Below are 15,570 nucleotides of genomic sequence, written 5' to 3' on the forward strand. Positions count from 1 at the left end.
AATAATTGTTATTACGATTTGTGTGATACATATACACACATGTCCATATGTATATATCGATATTGAAACTCTAAATTTTTATTTAACATGTGAAAATAGGCATAAATAGTCTAAATATTATATTGTTGAATTTAACTTTTTATATTCACCGCCCAATCTCGATAATTTGAATAATATTTTTTTATCGTTTGGTATGCAATTTAAATTAGATACAATTATTGTATCGAGACAATATATTTTTTTTTTATTTTATGTATCCAAATTAAAATATGAAACATTCAAATGTAAAATTACATTTAAATAAATATAAAACTTTGATAAAGATAATTTTTCATCTCATAAACTCAATTATTATTATTATTATTATTATTATTTTGTAGAGATTAAAAGATGTATAAAATGATGCTTCATAAATAATACAATATTAAAAAATAATAAATACATAAAATTTATAATATAACACACGTTTACAAACTAATTAGTAATAATCAAGTATATATCATTTAGTTGAAATGATAAATATTTTTAATCGTTTTTGAATATAATAAAAGAAAATTAAAATATAGCTTCATTTCCACTGTTCTTCGTTAAAGCACTATAACCAAATAGAGAGAGGTTAATCATCACTAACAGATATTGTTCTATTTAAATTTTTCCTTCCGGACTTCTCCTCTAGATTTTAAAACACGTTTGCTAGAGAAAGGTTTTCACATGCTTATAAAGAATACTTTGTTCCCCTCTTCAACCAATGAGGGATATCACAATCCACCCTTTTTCAGGGTTTAATATCCTCGCTGACACTCATTCTCCTGTCTAATCGAGGTGGGATTTCATCCAAAACTTGGACAAGAAACTCCATGAATTGCTATAATTCTTACACTTTAATGTTTTCTTGCTACACAAGCCATTTAATTTTATAAAGAAAATAAAGGTTCATGAAGTCATACAAAAATCTCTAAAATTGAATGAAAGAAGAAGAAAGGCGACCATACCTAGCATGATTCTGGATGTGGCACATAATACAATGTGGCTAAACAAATAGAGACGTCTGTTAGAATGAGAGCTACCACATCAAACACAAATTTCGGTGCAAACAGTCCCCATACCTGCAAACATTCTTATTCTCTCTGTTATTTTATCATAATATCAAGAAAATCACTAATTATGTTCTTATAAAACCACTCCAACAATATTAGTTTTAACTATGTATCTAAATCTTGTAAAAAAATTTGTATGCTTTAGTCGTAAAAACGCTAAACTATAAAAATTATCCCTCCATTTTTTCATTGGTTTAAAAGTTGCAATATTACTCGTGGTTTCAAAACTATCCGTAAAGTAAAAAAAATAATCATTAAAATGTTGAACAAAAAGTAAATATCTAAATATGGCTCTTTCATACTTAATCCAAGCAAACATTTTAGTAGCCTTCATCTCGTTTTAGGCTATTGTCACGTTAGTTTTCTATCTAACATTCTAATAGATTTCTATCCCGTAATTTTGAAACATTTATAGTATTTTATCTTCATTTTTTCTAAACCATTTATAAAGTTTAAGGGTATGTTTTATAACTTAGTCCAGTAAATTCATCCTCTAGAGTAAATGAAGTGAGGTAATTACCATCAAATGCCGCCTTTGAATTATGACACACAATATAGAAGCTGTAACTGGAACCGCCATTATGAGCCCATACATCAAGTAAGCCTAAGTGATCCCAGGGAAAATGAAATTGAAAATTTAAACCAAGCTGCAAAAACAGAGTTTCTTACTTCAACTTTGAAAGATCAATAAATAAATGAATTAACTTACTTGAGATAAGCGCATGAAGAGAGTGCTTTCCCCTTTTGCAGCCTGACTAGATGAATATTTCTTTGCAACAATGAAAGGAAGTCCGAAAATTGGAAGGATGACAGAGAAGCCAAACGTATCGATTGTGAGAAGGATTGCTTGTCGAACGAGAACGAACTCATCGAACCTGGGATTAGGGATTCAAGTGTCAAGGAATTTAAAATATCCTTCGATTATGTAAATGTTGACAATTGACATTGTTTTTTAACGATGACAAAAAATTTCATCAACTAAAAACCAAAAGCACAAGACCACCGCAAGCAGATATTGTCCTCTTTGGACTTTCCCTTTCGGACTTCCCCACAAGATTTTTAAAATGTGTCTACTAGGGAGAGGTGTCCACACTCTTATAAAGAATGCTCTGCTAGCAGATATTGTCCTCTTTGAACTTTCTCTTTCGGGCTTCCCTTCAAAGTTTCTAAAACGCGTCTGGTAGGGAGAGGTGTTCACACTCTTATAAAGAACGCTTCATTCTCCTCCCAAACCGATGTGGGATATCACACTAACGAGTGAATGGTAATTCAAAGTTTCAAACTAAAGAATGAGGGAAGTATGATGAAAGAATCCCATTGAGCCTTATTACTACGAAATAAATAAATAAGGGACTGAGTTAGTTTTCTAAAATGATTGTCTGTATAAACATGAACTTAATTTTCATGCATGCATGCGTACATCTCACAACACACCAAAGCAGAAATAATTAATTAAAAACATTGAGTTCTGAGCAATTCGTATAATGTGCCGACACAACAAAGGACATACCCAATAAATGCAGCACCATAGCGAAGGCCATCAAAAGCACACCTGCAGGAATATCCCCTTGGTAAGCAGACGGTAATAACATGTAAACAATTAGTCATTGAATAGAAAACAAACATTTAGCATCTGAAGTAGAACAAGAAGGCATCAGCAAAAAAGTTTATTCAAATTAGAGGAAGAATTAAGTACCAGTGGCCAGAGCTAAAGAAGAGACAGATAGCAAACAAGCTCCACTGCGTTACAGGAAGACAGTCAACTGTCAGAATTCTACCATTTCCATCCTCTCCGTGTTTTAGATTGTCCATGCCTATTATGCAATATCCTACCAGGATGAACATAAAATCAAGGACGGGAAATAGATGGAGAGAAATATAAATGAAATAAAATTAGCGACCAAAAACAGAGCCCAATCTTTAAATGTGAGAAGAAACTAATAGCTCATAAGCTACAGCAAAGGCAACTAACAATATTATGCTTCAGAATGGTACAGATTGATACGTAATCTTGTTTCTTTTTATGAAAGTTTAAACACGAACCAATTTTTAAAACAGTTCAAGAAAATTTGATTAATCACTCTCCTATTCTAAAAAAGCATGAATAAATCATTTGAGACAGCAGCATATATTCAAAGTGAAAACATCCAAGAAAAGGGCTCCAAGTCAGTCAAAGGAGGCCTAACTGGTGAAAAAAAATCGTAAGCAAAGGCCACAGATACAGATAGAGACTAACAAGGGAAAATGTGCAGTAGGCAGCAGCATATGTAGGAAGATATGGGTCAACAATAATGCAATTTATTATGTAGTGAAGCCCCAATAAAATTTCACCTCCAATAAGAGATGCCAAAGCGACCAAGGAACCTTGCTTTCCCGCTAGAATAATAATTGTTGGACTCCATGCAGCTAACATGGCGGCTGTTTTGGTTAATAAAGTTATTCTGCAGTCGAAAAGTTTGTCTTCACCAAATAGTTGCCTAAATAGTAGTAATGACAGTTGTCCTAGTCCAATGGCATAGATTATTCTAGGAATGCAATTTTTTCCAATGCCCTCAATAGCAGGAGCAAAATGCAACATATCATTTTCTAGAGCCCAATGGAATCCAATAAGGATATAACACAAAATGGTTCCATACATAACGAACTTCCATACTCCCTTTGAATGGCTCCTAGTAATGTTTTTAAGAAGCAACTGTGCCAATAATATGAGTGCAATAATTGGCACAGATTTGGTTATGTAAGTCCAACCAGGCAGTAGGGATGCAATTTCAAGCACCCATGAAGGATAAGCTTTCAAGAACGCAGAAGTATCGGCCTGCTTCAATAGACCAACTTCAATTGTAAATCTACAGTAGATCATCAAAAGAAGGAAAATGAAGACCTGCAATAGAAATCTATAGGCAGTGAACACTGATATTTTCAACAATGTATTCAAAGTAAAATTTCTGTCAACGTAAGATATAATTACTTACGTTTAGAAAATGTTTCTGCTTTGTGATTGAATATCGTAGCATGAAAATGCCGGTAGTAGCCAAAAGAAAACTTGTCACTTTTCCTTCTTCCACTGATCTCAAGGAAATTTGGGGGGAGGGGAGGGGGAGGGGGGTGAGTGACCGTATGTTATATACCAATAAATTTAGATCTTGAGAGATTTCCAACTTACAAATGAAGCTATTTGAGAGAAAGCTGCATGCACGCATGGCCACCATGAAGCAAGAAAGCATTAACTCTAAAGTTTTTCCACAATCTTTAGTTGCAAAAGAACTGCTGCATTGTTTGCCAACCCTCTTTATAGCAAGGAAATGGACAAAAAGTGATGCTACCATAATGCCGAAACCAAGAGTCATCAATTTTAAATTAAATTCTGTCCATTTAGAGCGTGCTAGCTCAGCAATACTCGCTAGGAAATTAGAGTATGCGTCAATTTGCCTCTTAAGAGAAGGTACAACGTCGGTTCCGTCACTATTAGATAATAAGCCTTTTGAAATGTAAGACCAATTGTCCATTGCATCAGCATACAAACTACCAGTGTGAAGCAAGTCTTCATCAGAAAATCCAATGACCGATGAAGCAGTATAGTTATCAATATACCTTTTCACCTACAAGACAGAGAATGCTAGTGCCATCAGATTGAATGATGAAGAAAAATGAAAGAGAATCATCTCCTACACTATTGTACTATTTAAAGTCTGCTAGAGACAGCTAAAACCTTATCAATATCATCGTTCAAATGAACGGCCAGATTGAGGAAACTATTGGTCTACCACCAAGCAAAAGGAGAAAGAGCCAGTGATAGGCAATGCCTTGGTTAAGAGAACTGACTAAAGCTATAGTAAAAGCAATCTTCATACGGTTCTTGTATACGAATAGAACCAAACCTAGGCGGTCTATCAAAAACTGTGCTTCATATGTTATAACAATGAGCCCTTCAATGTTTGTTAACCCAATCAAAATCATCACTGGACAACGTTTGGGAATTGAAATGATGTGATCATAGAATTTGGTGCAATCATACCAAGTACGATTTGGGTGGGGAAGGAGGGAATGAGATTTGATTTTGAATAAGTTTTTAGAAGAAAGGAATGGCACTTGAAAGACAAATGAAAGATTTTGTACAGCTATACAAGGACAACTCAAATATCCTATGGATCAACACAGCTTTTTCTGAACTCTGGGAAGTTTGGAATGAAACAATGACCCATGGAAGAAGTTTGTAGATGGTAGATATTCATAAGGAATCAAGACACACTTGGGAGAACCATGTCTAGGTGGGTATAGGTTTCTCTCGCTGACTCGACTTGAAGTAATTTTCTATTAGAAAGAGGTCGAGGAATGAGTACAGCAATGATTATCAAATCTGACAATGGTGTACATTATAATGGACAAGTAATACCCTGGGAAGAATAGAAAGTGGACAAATGCTTTGCATTTTCTGGATGTCATATCTGAGCGCTTTCCAGATTTTCTAGGAAGGCAAGCAGGTGAAAGATTGTAGATCATATTATATGTGGTGGATGTATGCTCTTGAGGTAAGAATGGTACATGTTATCAAATTTATGAAATTCTTTAGGATTTATAAGTATGATAACTGTGTTCTATGTGTTATAATAATGAACATAACAAAAAATAATATTTGAGTGGCATTGCCATCAAAGCAAACATGAGAGCTGCTTATCATTACCTGCCAGGAGTTGATACAAAGTACATTGACGTAATTCTGCATCCATTCTTCCTGTTCTCTGCTATTTATGTAGTTTCCAACCTTCATACCTTCCAACTTCCATGTACCAGCACCTAGAGCATATAACTCAGGATTTACACGCCCAATGCTGAAAAGATAGCAATGCAAATTCGTGAATTCCTGGTATGTTCGCCCAAGAATTGGAAGCGCAGGTTACATCTACGAGTCAAATTTATTTAATTTCAAATTTTTTTTGCTTAAGATTTAGTTTAACACGTTTTGCTGTGTTTTTAGGATAGTTTGGATTGATCAATGTCCAAGATATATAAGAAGTCATTATCATCTGATAATTCTAGTTTTAAGAATTCAAACTGGATTTCTAAGTCCTAGTCTAAATATAACACGCTTGAAGGATGGGTTAGCGTTTACTACAATGCTCCCAATTTACCGAATGAATCCCCACCTCTTCAAGCTCCTACAAAAAGTTCATAATTTTTTTGCCAAATTCCAACTAGACACTTAATATTACAAGGATCTTTTAAGAAGTATAAAAAATAAACAACTTTTTTAAAAACAAAACAAGTTTCATTTATAGATGAAAAGAATGAAAAGGAACATTGATTATAATACGAAAGAACAAGTTACATGATTACGATACTCTCTATAGGAGAGAAGAAAGAAATACGATGAACTTGAACAAACCTGAATGAGACTGCCAAAGAAGACGACAACAATAAAATTGACAGCCATTACAAAAAATCCTCGCAACCATTACGAAAGGAGAACCTACTCAAATGGATAGGGTCCAGGTAGGTTATCATTCATTAAAAGTGCACTTTCTTCCAATAGGATTTTTTTTTTTTTTAAGTTTTTCCTCCATGGGGTCAAGCCTGGTCCTCACTAGTAATCTAATGTGATGAAATGAGAAAGAAAATACAATGCACATAAACATACAAAGGACAGTATTGGCATGATGCTTACACTGCACCTTCCAAAAGGAAAAGGAATTCCAAGCAATGCAGATAATGTCACTGGGAAATCAAGCTGCAGAGAGCAATTAAAATTAGAACAAGAGAGGCAATAACTTCAAATATATATATATAGAACTTTAAAATGTGGAAAAAGATTTCCTAACAAGTCATAGATAGCACTATTCTAACCTGTTGGATGGTGCTGGTACATATCTCCCTCCCTTCCTGAAAAATAAAAAGATGGACAGGGAAACCAATCAATTAGTACTCACAAATTTGGTCCCTTCAATTCCCACTATTATGCCATCTTCCAATTCCCTCAAGTGGTTTTCTGGCGAAGGCTAATCAAACTGTTGATAGAGTAGAAGATTCGGTTGTGCCACGCACAGCAGATCATGATCTAAATCAAGCATATACATGAAATGGGCATATCTACATCCTCATTTTTCTACAGTTTGACTCGTACAATACAGCTGTAGGTATATGATGATTTTGGGACAAGTCTTTTGTCAATTTTGAATATCAATGAAATAGTTATCTCTAGGATTGCTTTGTCTCACTCAAAAGCCTCTTGTACCAATAAAATGGTACTCATAATTACACCATAATTCTATTAGTATTAGCTAGCATTTCAAACTTCATTAACTTAAAGTTAGTAGAAAGACCAATGAATCAAAAAGTTGTTGACTTTTCACTTAATGAAGAAAATGCCATTTAAACTTCTATTGATGGAAGAATTGATGATAGCTCTACTCTGGAGCTCACAAAAGATATAATCTCCTACCACCTATCTTGAAAGAATATCGTAGAGATTGTCTCTTACCAAAATATATATATATATATATATATATATATATATATATATATATATAGATATAGATAGATAGATAGATAGTAGAGAAACTACATGATTGGGTAGACTTAATTCTATCAAATATCTATGCTGAAAAGCACCTCCCTAATCCCCAATCCCCCCAAACTTACCTATCTACTATTATTTTGTAATATTGAAAACCATGCACTCGTCATTCTTGCTCATACCTCTAAAGGTCTGAATCGATCTGCAAATCTCCCAACAACATTCATAGTTAACCAAGGTTATCAGCCAACTGCTGCATTGAAGCCATAAAGCTTTCTAATATTGTCAACTGGGGGATAGTTCTTTCAGAGGACAGCATGCATTTGTTCCGAGTATGATAGCATGAAAATTAGATGTATCCGGGTTATTACCCAAGCCCAGCCTTTTGTTCTTCCCTATGCACCACGGCTCTCAACACCCACAAGTTTAATCAATGTGACTATATCAACTTCAAGGCTTTCCGACTATTAATGAAAGATTCTCTGCACCCCCACCCTCCCCCCAACACACACAAACAAAAAAATAACATCAATAATAAAATCATGGTCAGGCATTTTGATACATATTGCAAAGGTAGTTAGGCACTTCGTCATTCGGTTAACAGAAATCAACTACAATTAAGAAACTAACAACTCATTGTACCATTAATGATAGTCACAGAAATCTAGTAGGGATTCAATGAAAAATGCAAATTTGTCTATAAGTTTGTTGATACTACTATAAAAAAATTTGTTTGTCTAACTGGTAATTCTTATTTGATTCATTCATGATTATGTCAAAGAAGTAATTTATACATATTAATAGAAGACAAATGGCCATAAAATATGCACACCAATTTTTGTTGGTTCCAATACGAAACAATGATTTCAAAGATTAATGTGAACCATTCCTGAAACCTAGAAAATGTTCCTGTTGAAAGTTAGTGAGAAAAATGATTTATTCTCAAACGTAAGAGTCCAAAAATGTATTTTTCAAAGAAAAGACCTAAAAGAAATTTAAATCCACAAATATCTAGAGTTAAAAGAGAAAGAAAATACCAAATCTAGTTGACAAGAAGAAGTGCCAAATTCAGATGGTATGGATGCTGGAGGCTTCTTAAAGCTCATAGCAAATAGAGACGTCTCAACCTGCAAGGTATCACCATTATAATCATTCCAGAAAAATGTGATCAAACACAAATCAAATCTCCCTTCGTAAAGTATATTATACCTCTTCTGCACTTCCTCCACCGTGATCGCCATTCAAAGTTTGTCCATGATCACCCATCACAAGAAGAAGAGTATTTTCATGTAACCCACCCGGTTCAGATTGCCTTTCCAGCACATCCACTACTTTCTGAGAAGAATGATGGATTAGCTATGGTTGAACTAAGAAAGGCGGAAAAAAAAAAAGGATAACATAATCGTAGTTGAGAGACTTATTTGAGCTCCCAAGATGCCTCAATATACCTGAGAATTTGAATAAATGACACAGAAATGGGTGTATAATGAATACTTAAGACCACAAACGACTCTTCCCTTCTGTACCGCTAGATCAAGTTATATTGCTACAGCATACCTCTAAAATAGAATTATACTGCTCCAGCTTTTCAATCATTGGACTTGAATCAACACCAAATATATGCCCAGCATGATCCTATATCACATGCTTTCAGTTAATTGTTTCTCACATAATACACCAAGCAACAAATGTTGGAACTTAGACGGAGGAGAAAAAGTTTCCCATCTTCACAATTAAGGCATGATCTAGATGTGAAGCAAGAAAAGTAGAAAGAACCAAAACAAGATTAACAATGTACTTCAGACAAGAAGAAGGGGAAGAAAGTTATTACCACACCAAGAAAATGTGCGATAAGAACATCCCAATCATCTTCATACAAGGATGGAAGAAGATGTTCAATGCATCCATTGTCTACCTAAAACAAAAATCTTCAAAAATTTTAGCAGCTCATTATGCCTTGAAACTATAGACAACATTCTTGATGAAAGCGAAGTTTTCCATTGAAAAAGAAAACTAAAGGGAAGAAGTCTATCCTGAAATGAAACAAATTCACTGTAAGAAAGAAGACATCACAAAGCATACCGTATGAAGATCTTTAACATTAAACGAGGGATAGGGAAATGCTTTTTTAAAATGATGAGGAAACAATTGCATCCATGTGTCATCACCCATCATCACCACACGTTTTCCATTCTGAACAAGCTGTAAATTCATTTAAGTTGATAAGTAACCAAATAAACTTTAGATGTTTAAAATAATAAACACTAGTGGTTAATCAGCATCTGTACAAGCAATAGGCAGATGCGTTAACAGAGATGCAAGAATCAACCTGATGAATCAAGTTGTCTTCAATAATTGCTGGAGCACCAAAGCTGTTTCCAACATCAATAAATGTTGGAAGTCCTCCAGTCGTAATGCCCTGAAAAAAGTACAACAAAATCAGAATCAGACAACTTCTGAACTACGATTTGATAACCCCACCCCACAAAAGAAGGGAGAAAAGAGAACAACAGAGAGAAATAGCTGCAACTTTCACTTATTGCCAAGCCAGCCAACAAGACGGAGAAGGTTAAATTTTCAGTATGTTTACAAAAACATCAAAGTAATTTCATTAAAAACCGTTTACTACACAAGTTTTTAGTATAAACAATATGGGCGAAGTAGGAAGCCAAAGTTTTCATGTGGCTTATATGTACGCATTCTTGAACAATAAGTCATGTTCGACTACTGGAGAGTTGCCACCAGACGTACGAAGATCATTATGAAAAGCTAAAAGTTAAACTCTCTGAAGTTGAGATATAGCACGATAAACATCACATCTGAAATAACAAAAAATACATTACCTTCAATCGCTGCAAACTCGTCGTGGGTGGATCAGCAATAGCTTTGAAAATCTTGGCAGACGAACCCCGTTCTGATGCCATCTTGTGCAATACTCGTAACTTATCCATCCATGGTTTCGATTCTACGACAATGTACACGAGTGATTAGTCTTAATTGCAACATCACGGATTAAAAGTGTGACAAAAACCTCATCACTTGTAATGGGAGTCAATGAATAACAATTTAGAAGTAGCCCACACGTCACTTGTATCACAGAATTCAAAATACGCAATACAAACTTGAAAACGTATATTAAAACACTACGGTGTTGTAACGGAAGCGAGAGCAAGATCGATCGTACTCACACACACAAACAAAAATTGAACAAAGAGACAAAGAATTACGTGGTTTAGAGAGAAGAAATTCCCCTACATCCATAGGTGGTAGCCAATCACTATAACCAAAGTGTTTACAAGTGTATCTCTCACACTCTCACACTACAAAGTCTCTCTTACAAAGTTCCTCCCAATTGCCTCCACTCTCACACTACAAAGTTCCTCCCAATTGCCTTCAGGCAAATACAAAATGACAAATACAAAATGACAATGACTCCACATCTCAAAACAATGCTAAACAAACATTTATATAGGCATAGCAATATTAATTTTATACATGAATCAAGATGATTTATGTATCAAAATAGAAGATGAACCAAAAGGGTTATGAACTAAATAAATGAAGGAGGAACCAAATAAAGGAGACTTGTGAACCAAAAGGTTATGAACCAAATAAATGAGTTATGAACCAAATAAATGTCAATACATGCATAGGAGATGCATGAACCTATTCTTCATGACAATTTACAACAACATCCACCTTGTCAAAAGATGTCCAAGCAAATAACCGGTTTAGCTGCCACCAAAGTCAACAGGCTATTTCTTCCGTCCAACATTGATCAAATCCAAGCAATACCGAAACTTTTCACGAACAATCACATTTGTCAACATATCCGCAGGATTATCAGCAGTTTCAATTCTCAATAAACGAATGTCCCCTTCCTTAGTAATTTCTTGAACAAAATGAAATCGAAGATCAATATGCTTGGTACGAGCCTGATAGATTTGGTTCTTCAACAAACAAATAGCACTCTAGCTATCACAAAACACATCTACGTGTTTTTTAGCAATACCCAAGTCATTAACTAAACCATGCATCCAAATAGCTTCTTTAGAAGCTTCAACGACGGTCATATAATCTACTTTGGTGGTATACAATACAATAGTAGACTACAACGTTGAACGCCAACAAACAGGTCCACCAGCCATAGTGGATTAGCACTTATCAATCTCCACTTGTCCCTTGGAAGCAGTCGACATGTCATCAACATAAAAGACCAAGTAGATAAACAAGTCGTCATCAAAGAACCAAAAATACACACAATGATCAAATTGATTGTCAGTGTACTAATGCTCCACCATGAAGTGATCAAACTTCATATACAATTGATGAGGAGATTGTTTCAACCCATACAAAGATTCCTTCAATCTACATACCAAATGTTGTTGCTCAACTACTTGAAAACTAAATGGTGGTGTCATATATATTTCTTCTTCCAAATCTCCATGCAATAAAGCAGTTTTTACATTGAGTTGTGTAAGCTTAAAGATTAAATTGAGCCACCAAAGCCAACAAAATTCAAATGGATGGAGATTATCACAAATCTTGAAAATATGATTTCCAAGAACAAATAAGCAAGCTTGCAATGAGAAACTTATCTTCGTAAATTGATTATTAGAGTGGTGCAGCAGAAGCGTGGTGGACCTATTTGTTGGCGTTCAACATTGTTGTCTACTGTTGTATTGTTTACCACTGAAGCAGAGTATATGGCAGTCACTGAAGCAGAGTATTTGTTGGCATTCAACATTGTAGTCTACTGTTGTATTGTCTACCACCGAAGCAGAGTATATGGCAGTCACCAAAGCTTTTAAAGAAGTTAGTTGGATGCATGGTTTAGTTAATGACTTGGGTATTTCTCAAAAACACATAGAAGTGTTTTGTGATAGCCAGAGTGCTATTTGTTTGTTGAAGAACCAAATTTATCATGTTCGTATCAAACATATTGATGTCTGATTTCATTTTGTTCAAGAAATTATCAATGAATGGGACATTCGTTTATTGAAAATTGAAACTGTTGATAATCCTACGGGTATGTTGACAAAGATAATTGCTCTTTAAAAGTTTTGACATTGCTTGGATCTGATCAATGTTGGACGGAAGAAGTAGCCTGTTGACTTGATGGCAACCAAACCGGTTATCTACTTAGGGATCATCTAACAAGGTGGAGATTGTTATAAGTTGTCATAAAGAATAGGTTCATGCATCTCCTATGCATGTATTGACATTTATTTGATTCATAACTCTCATTTATTTGGTTCATAATTCTTTTGGTTTATAACTCTCATTTATTTGGTTCATAATTCTTTTGGTTTATAACTCTCATTTATTTGGTTCATCTCTCATTTATTTAGTTCATAATTCTTTTGGTTCATCTTCCATTTTGATACATGAATCATCTTGATTCATGTATAACATTTATATTGTTATGTCTATATAAAGGTTTGTCTAGCATTGTTTTGAGATGTGGAGTCATTGTCCTTTTGTACTTGCCTAGAGGCAATTGGTAGAAACTTTGAAAGAGAGACTTTGTAGTGTGAGAGTGTGAGAGTGTGAGAGATACATTTGTAAACACTTTCGTTACAGTGATTGGCTACCACCCGTGGATGTAGGAGAATTTCTTATCTCCGAACCACGTAAATCTTTGTCTCTTGGTTTAATTTTTGTTTGTGGGTGTGTAAGTACAATCAATGTTGCTTCCGCTTCCGCTACAACAATTGGTATCATAATATTTGGTTGTGGCATTAGGGAACAATACACTTGTAAACACTCTGTTTATAGTGATTGGCTACCAACCGTGGATGTAGGGGAATTTCCTCTCTCCTAACCACGTAAATATTTGTCTCTTTGTTTAATTTCTGTTCATGGGTGTGTGAGTACAATCGATCTAGCTTCTACTTCCGCTACAACAATTGATATCAAAGCATTTTGGTTGTGGCATAAGTACAACAATTGGTATCAGAGCATTTTGGATGTCGCATTATGTACGACATACGGCACACTGGTTTAACTTAAAATAATTGAGACTGGTTACATTCTAAACTAGCAAAGCAAGTGAAGTGAGCTGACCTTCAAAGAATGTACTGGGAGCAACAAAATCAAACCTGATATACAAATTGATATAAAAGAAAACAAAAAGGAAGATTAAAGAATCAAATCGTAGTCAGCGAATAACAAATGATGAGAAACAAAAGGGAATTGAAGAAAACCGTAGAGCGTCAAAAACAATGATGATGATGCGGTTAACAGCGGGCTTGGTCCAGCACCGGCTGGAATTCGCTGCATCGGAGGAAGGAGGAACCGAAGGATTGCTGCCAGAAAGTGAATCGGAAGTGAAACAGGGAGATTGAGAAACATCAGAGCAGCGACTGTAAAAAGGAAGCTCAGTACGAGTAAGAAGAAATCCTTTAACGAATATCAGAATCGCAACACCATGAACAATCGTTATGGCCCAAAACGGCCATAACAGATTCCATTTCCTCATTCTTTTCTCGCGAACTTGAGATTCAAAACACCCTCCAGTTTTCAAAACCAAAACGATGAAGAACGAAGCCGCGAGAGCCGAACGGAGGAGAAAGAAACAAAGTCGAACTTGGTCAAAGTGAGGCAGGCCCAATAGCTATCTCCGGCCCATTCTGGTGACACCTTCCCCGGCCCAGGCCCAATAAATTACGATTTCTTTTTCTATGTAAAATAAAAATAAATAATCAAATTCCAATGAATTATGATATTTATTGACTATATGAAATACTTTTAATTTATATATAACATAGAATTTATTCCTCTTGATTTTAAAATTTTTAATTTTTTTTAAATGATTTGATAAACCTCTAGATCTCACATCAGTTGGACAGAGAAACGAAACATTTCTTAAAAATTAGTCCCGTATTTTAAAATCGTGAAATTAGTAGCAATATGTAACAAACTAAAACAGACAATATCTATTAACAGTGAAGTTACAAATCCACATAAATAATTTTATATATTTTAATAAAATTCTAATAATATTGACTAATTTTGGTATTTAAAATTATATAAATTAAATTATAGAAACCAAATTTATAAAATTATTTAATAAGTCGAAAAGTATTTTGTCAAGATATGATGTTAAAATAAATTAAAATTATTAAAAATTATTTTCATGGCAGATTTATTTTCCATAATTCAATGCTAATAATTTTAAAATTAAATCACCTTTATTAAAGGTGCTTGAAATAATTTTATATTAACAATTTCGACTAAATAGAAATATTATTCCAAATTTGTTTTTTTAGATGAAAAATATACATTTACTCAAATTTTTTATTATTATTATTTGATTTAATTTGATTTATTTTTCCAAATCCCAATTATTCATCATTTCATCCATTTCTACAAATAATAAATAATAATAATAATAATAATAATAACAACAGTGTATGGCGTGACTCCTTTTTTTTTTTTTTTTTTCCTTTTTTTTTTTTTTTTAATTTTTCATTATAACCTGTACATGAAAGGCACGGACAATTATTATTAAGAAAGATAAAAAATAAAAAATAAAAAATAAAAAGTTGCCTTTCACGCTTCCTTTTAGCCTAAAATTCCCGGTCCCTACTTTTAGAAGATTGATGAAGAAAGGACACGTTCGCTTCCCCATTGCTTTTCAAGCTTTTTGGTTCGTACCTATGAGTTACCACAAAAGTTTGGTGGCCCATTAGTTTTCGCATTCATGTAAGAATTTAAGTCATACCTGTTAAGCCTAAAAATAAATGCTTCCTAAATGACATGGCACGGGTACGGGAGGGCCCAATGACTCGATAGAACTTGGATGGATGGATGTTCGGGAAGTCCCGATGAGATGAGAGACACGCGGGTCCGTTCTCGATGGCATGACCGAGCGAGTTGTGATGGTCGACGACACCCCATGGCATAGGCACGGGAGGGCCAATGCCTCGATAGAACCTGGATGGATGGATGTTTGGGAAG

The 15,570-nt window shown here is 34.5% G+C and overlaps 1 protein-coding gene across 1 annotated transcript; it reads right to left on the minus strand.

Moving 5' to 3' along the window:
• Positions 1–689: 689 nt before the first annotated feature.
• Positions 690–14,160, minus strand: LOC111801936 (Alkaline-phosphatase-like family protein). Its single transcript, XM_023686176.2, has 20 exons — positions 13,815–14,160; positions 13,675–13,709; positions 10,452–10,573; positions 9,938–10,027; positions 9,691–9,810; positions 9,440–9,523; positions 9,166–9,243; positions 8,818–8,943; positions 8,646–8,735; positions 6,939–6,974; positions 6,767–6,822; positions 5,779–5,926; positions 4,261–4,696; positions 4,070–4,161; positions 3,429–3,978; positions 2,794–2,926; positions 2,608–2,649; positions 1,807–1,972; positions 1,618–1,701; positions 690–1,106 (listed from the first exon to the last, which is right to left on the minus strand). Exons 1-20 carry the CDS (start codon positions 14,087–14,089, stop codon positions 993–995), a joined length of 2,877 nt encoding a protein of 958 aa, XP_023541944.2. The 5' UTR covers positions 14,090–14,160; the 3' UTR covers positions 690–992.
• Positions 14,161–15,570: the final 1,410 nt, after the last annotated feature.

The sequence above is a fragment of the Cucurbita pepo genome, chromosome 9 (genome assembly GCF_057944985.1).
Source record: "Cucurbita pepo subsp. pepo isolate OVF chromosome 9, ASM5794498v1, whole genome shotgun sequence".
Lineage (NCBI taxonomy): Eukaryota > Viridiplantae > Streptophyta > Magnoliopsida > Cucurbitales > Cucurbitaceae > Cucurbita > Cucurbita pepo.

Coding starts and splice junctions, on each gene's coding strand:
- LOC111801936 (XM_023686176.2), bottom strand. CDS start 14,089: ATGAGGAAATGGAATCTGTTATGGCCGTTTTGGGCCATAACGATTGTT. Junction 6,975..8,645: donor CTTCTTGTCAACTAGATTTG/GTATTTTCTTTC, acceptor TTTATTTTTCAG/GAAGGGAGGGAGATATGTAC. Junction 4,162..4,260: donor TCTCTCAAATAGCTTCATTT/GTAAGTTGGAAA, acceptor CCTTGAGATCAG/TGGAAGAAGGAAAAGTGACA.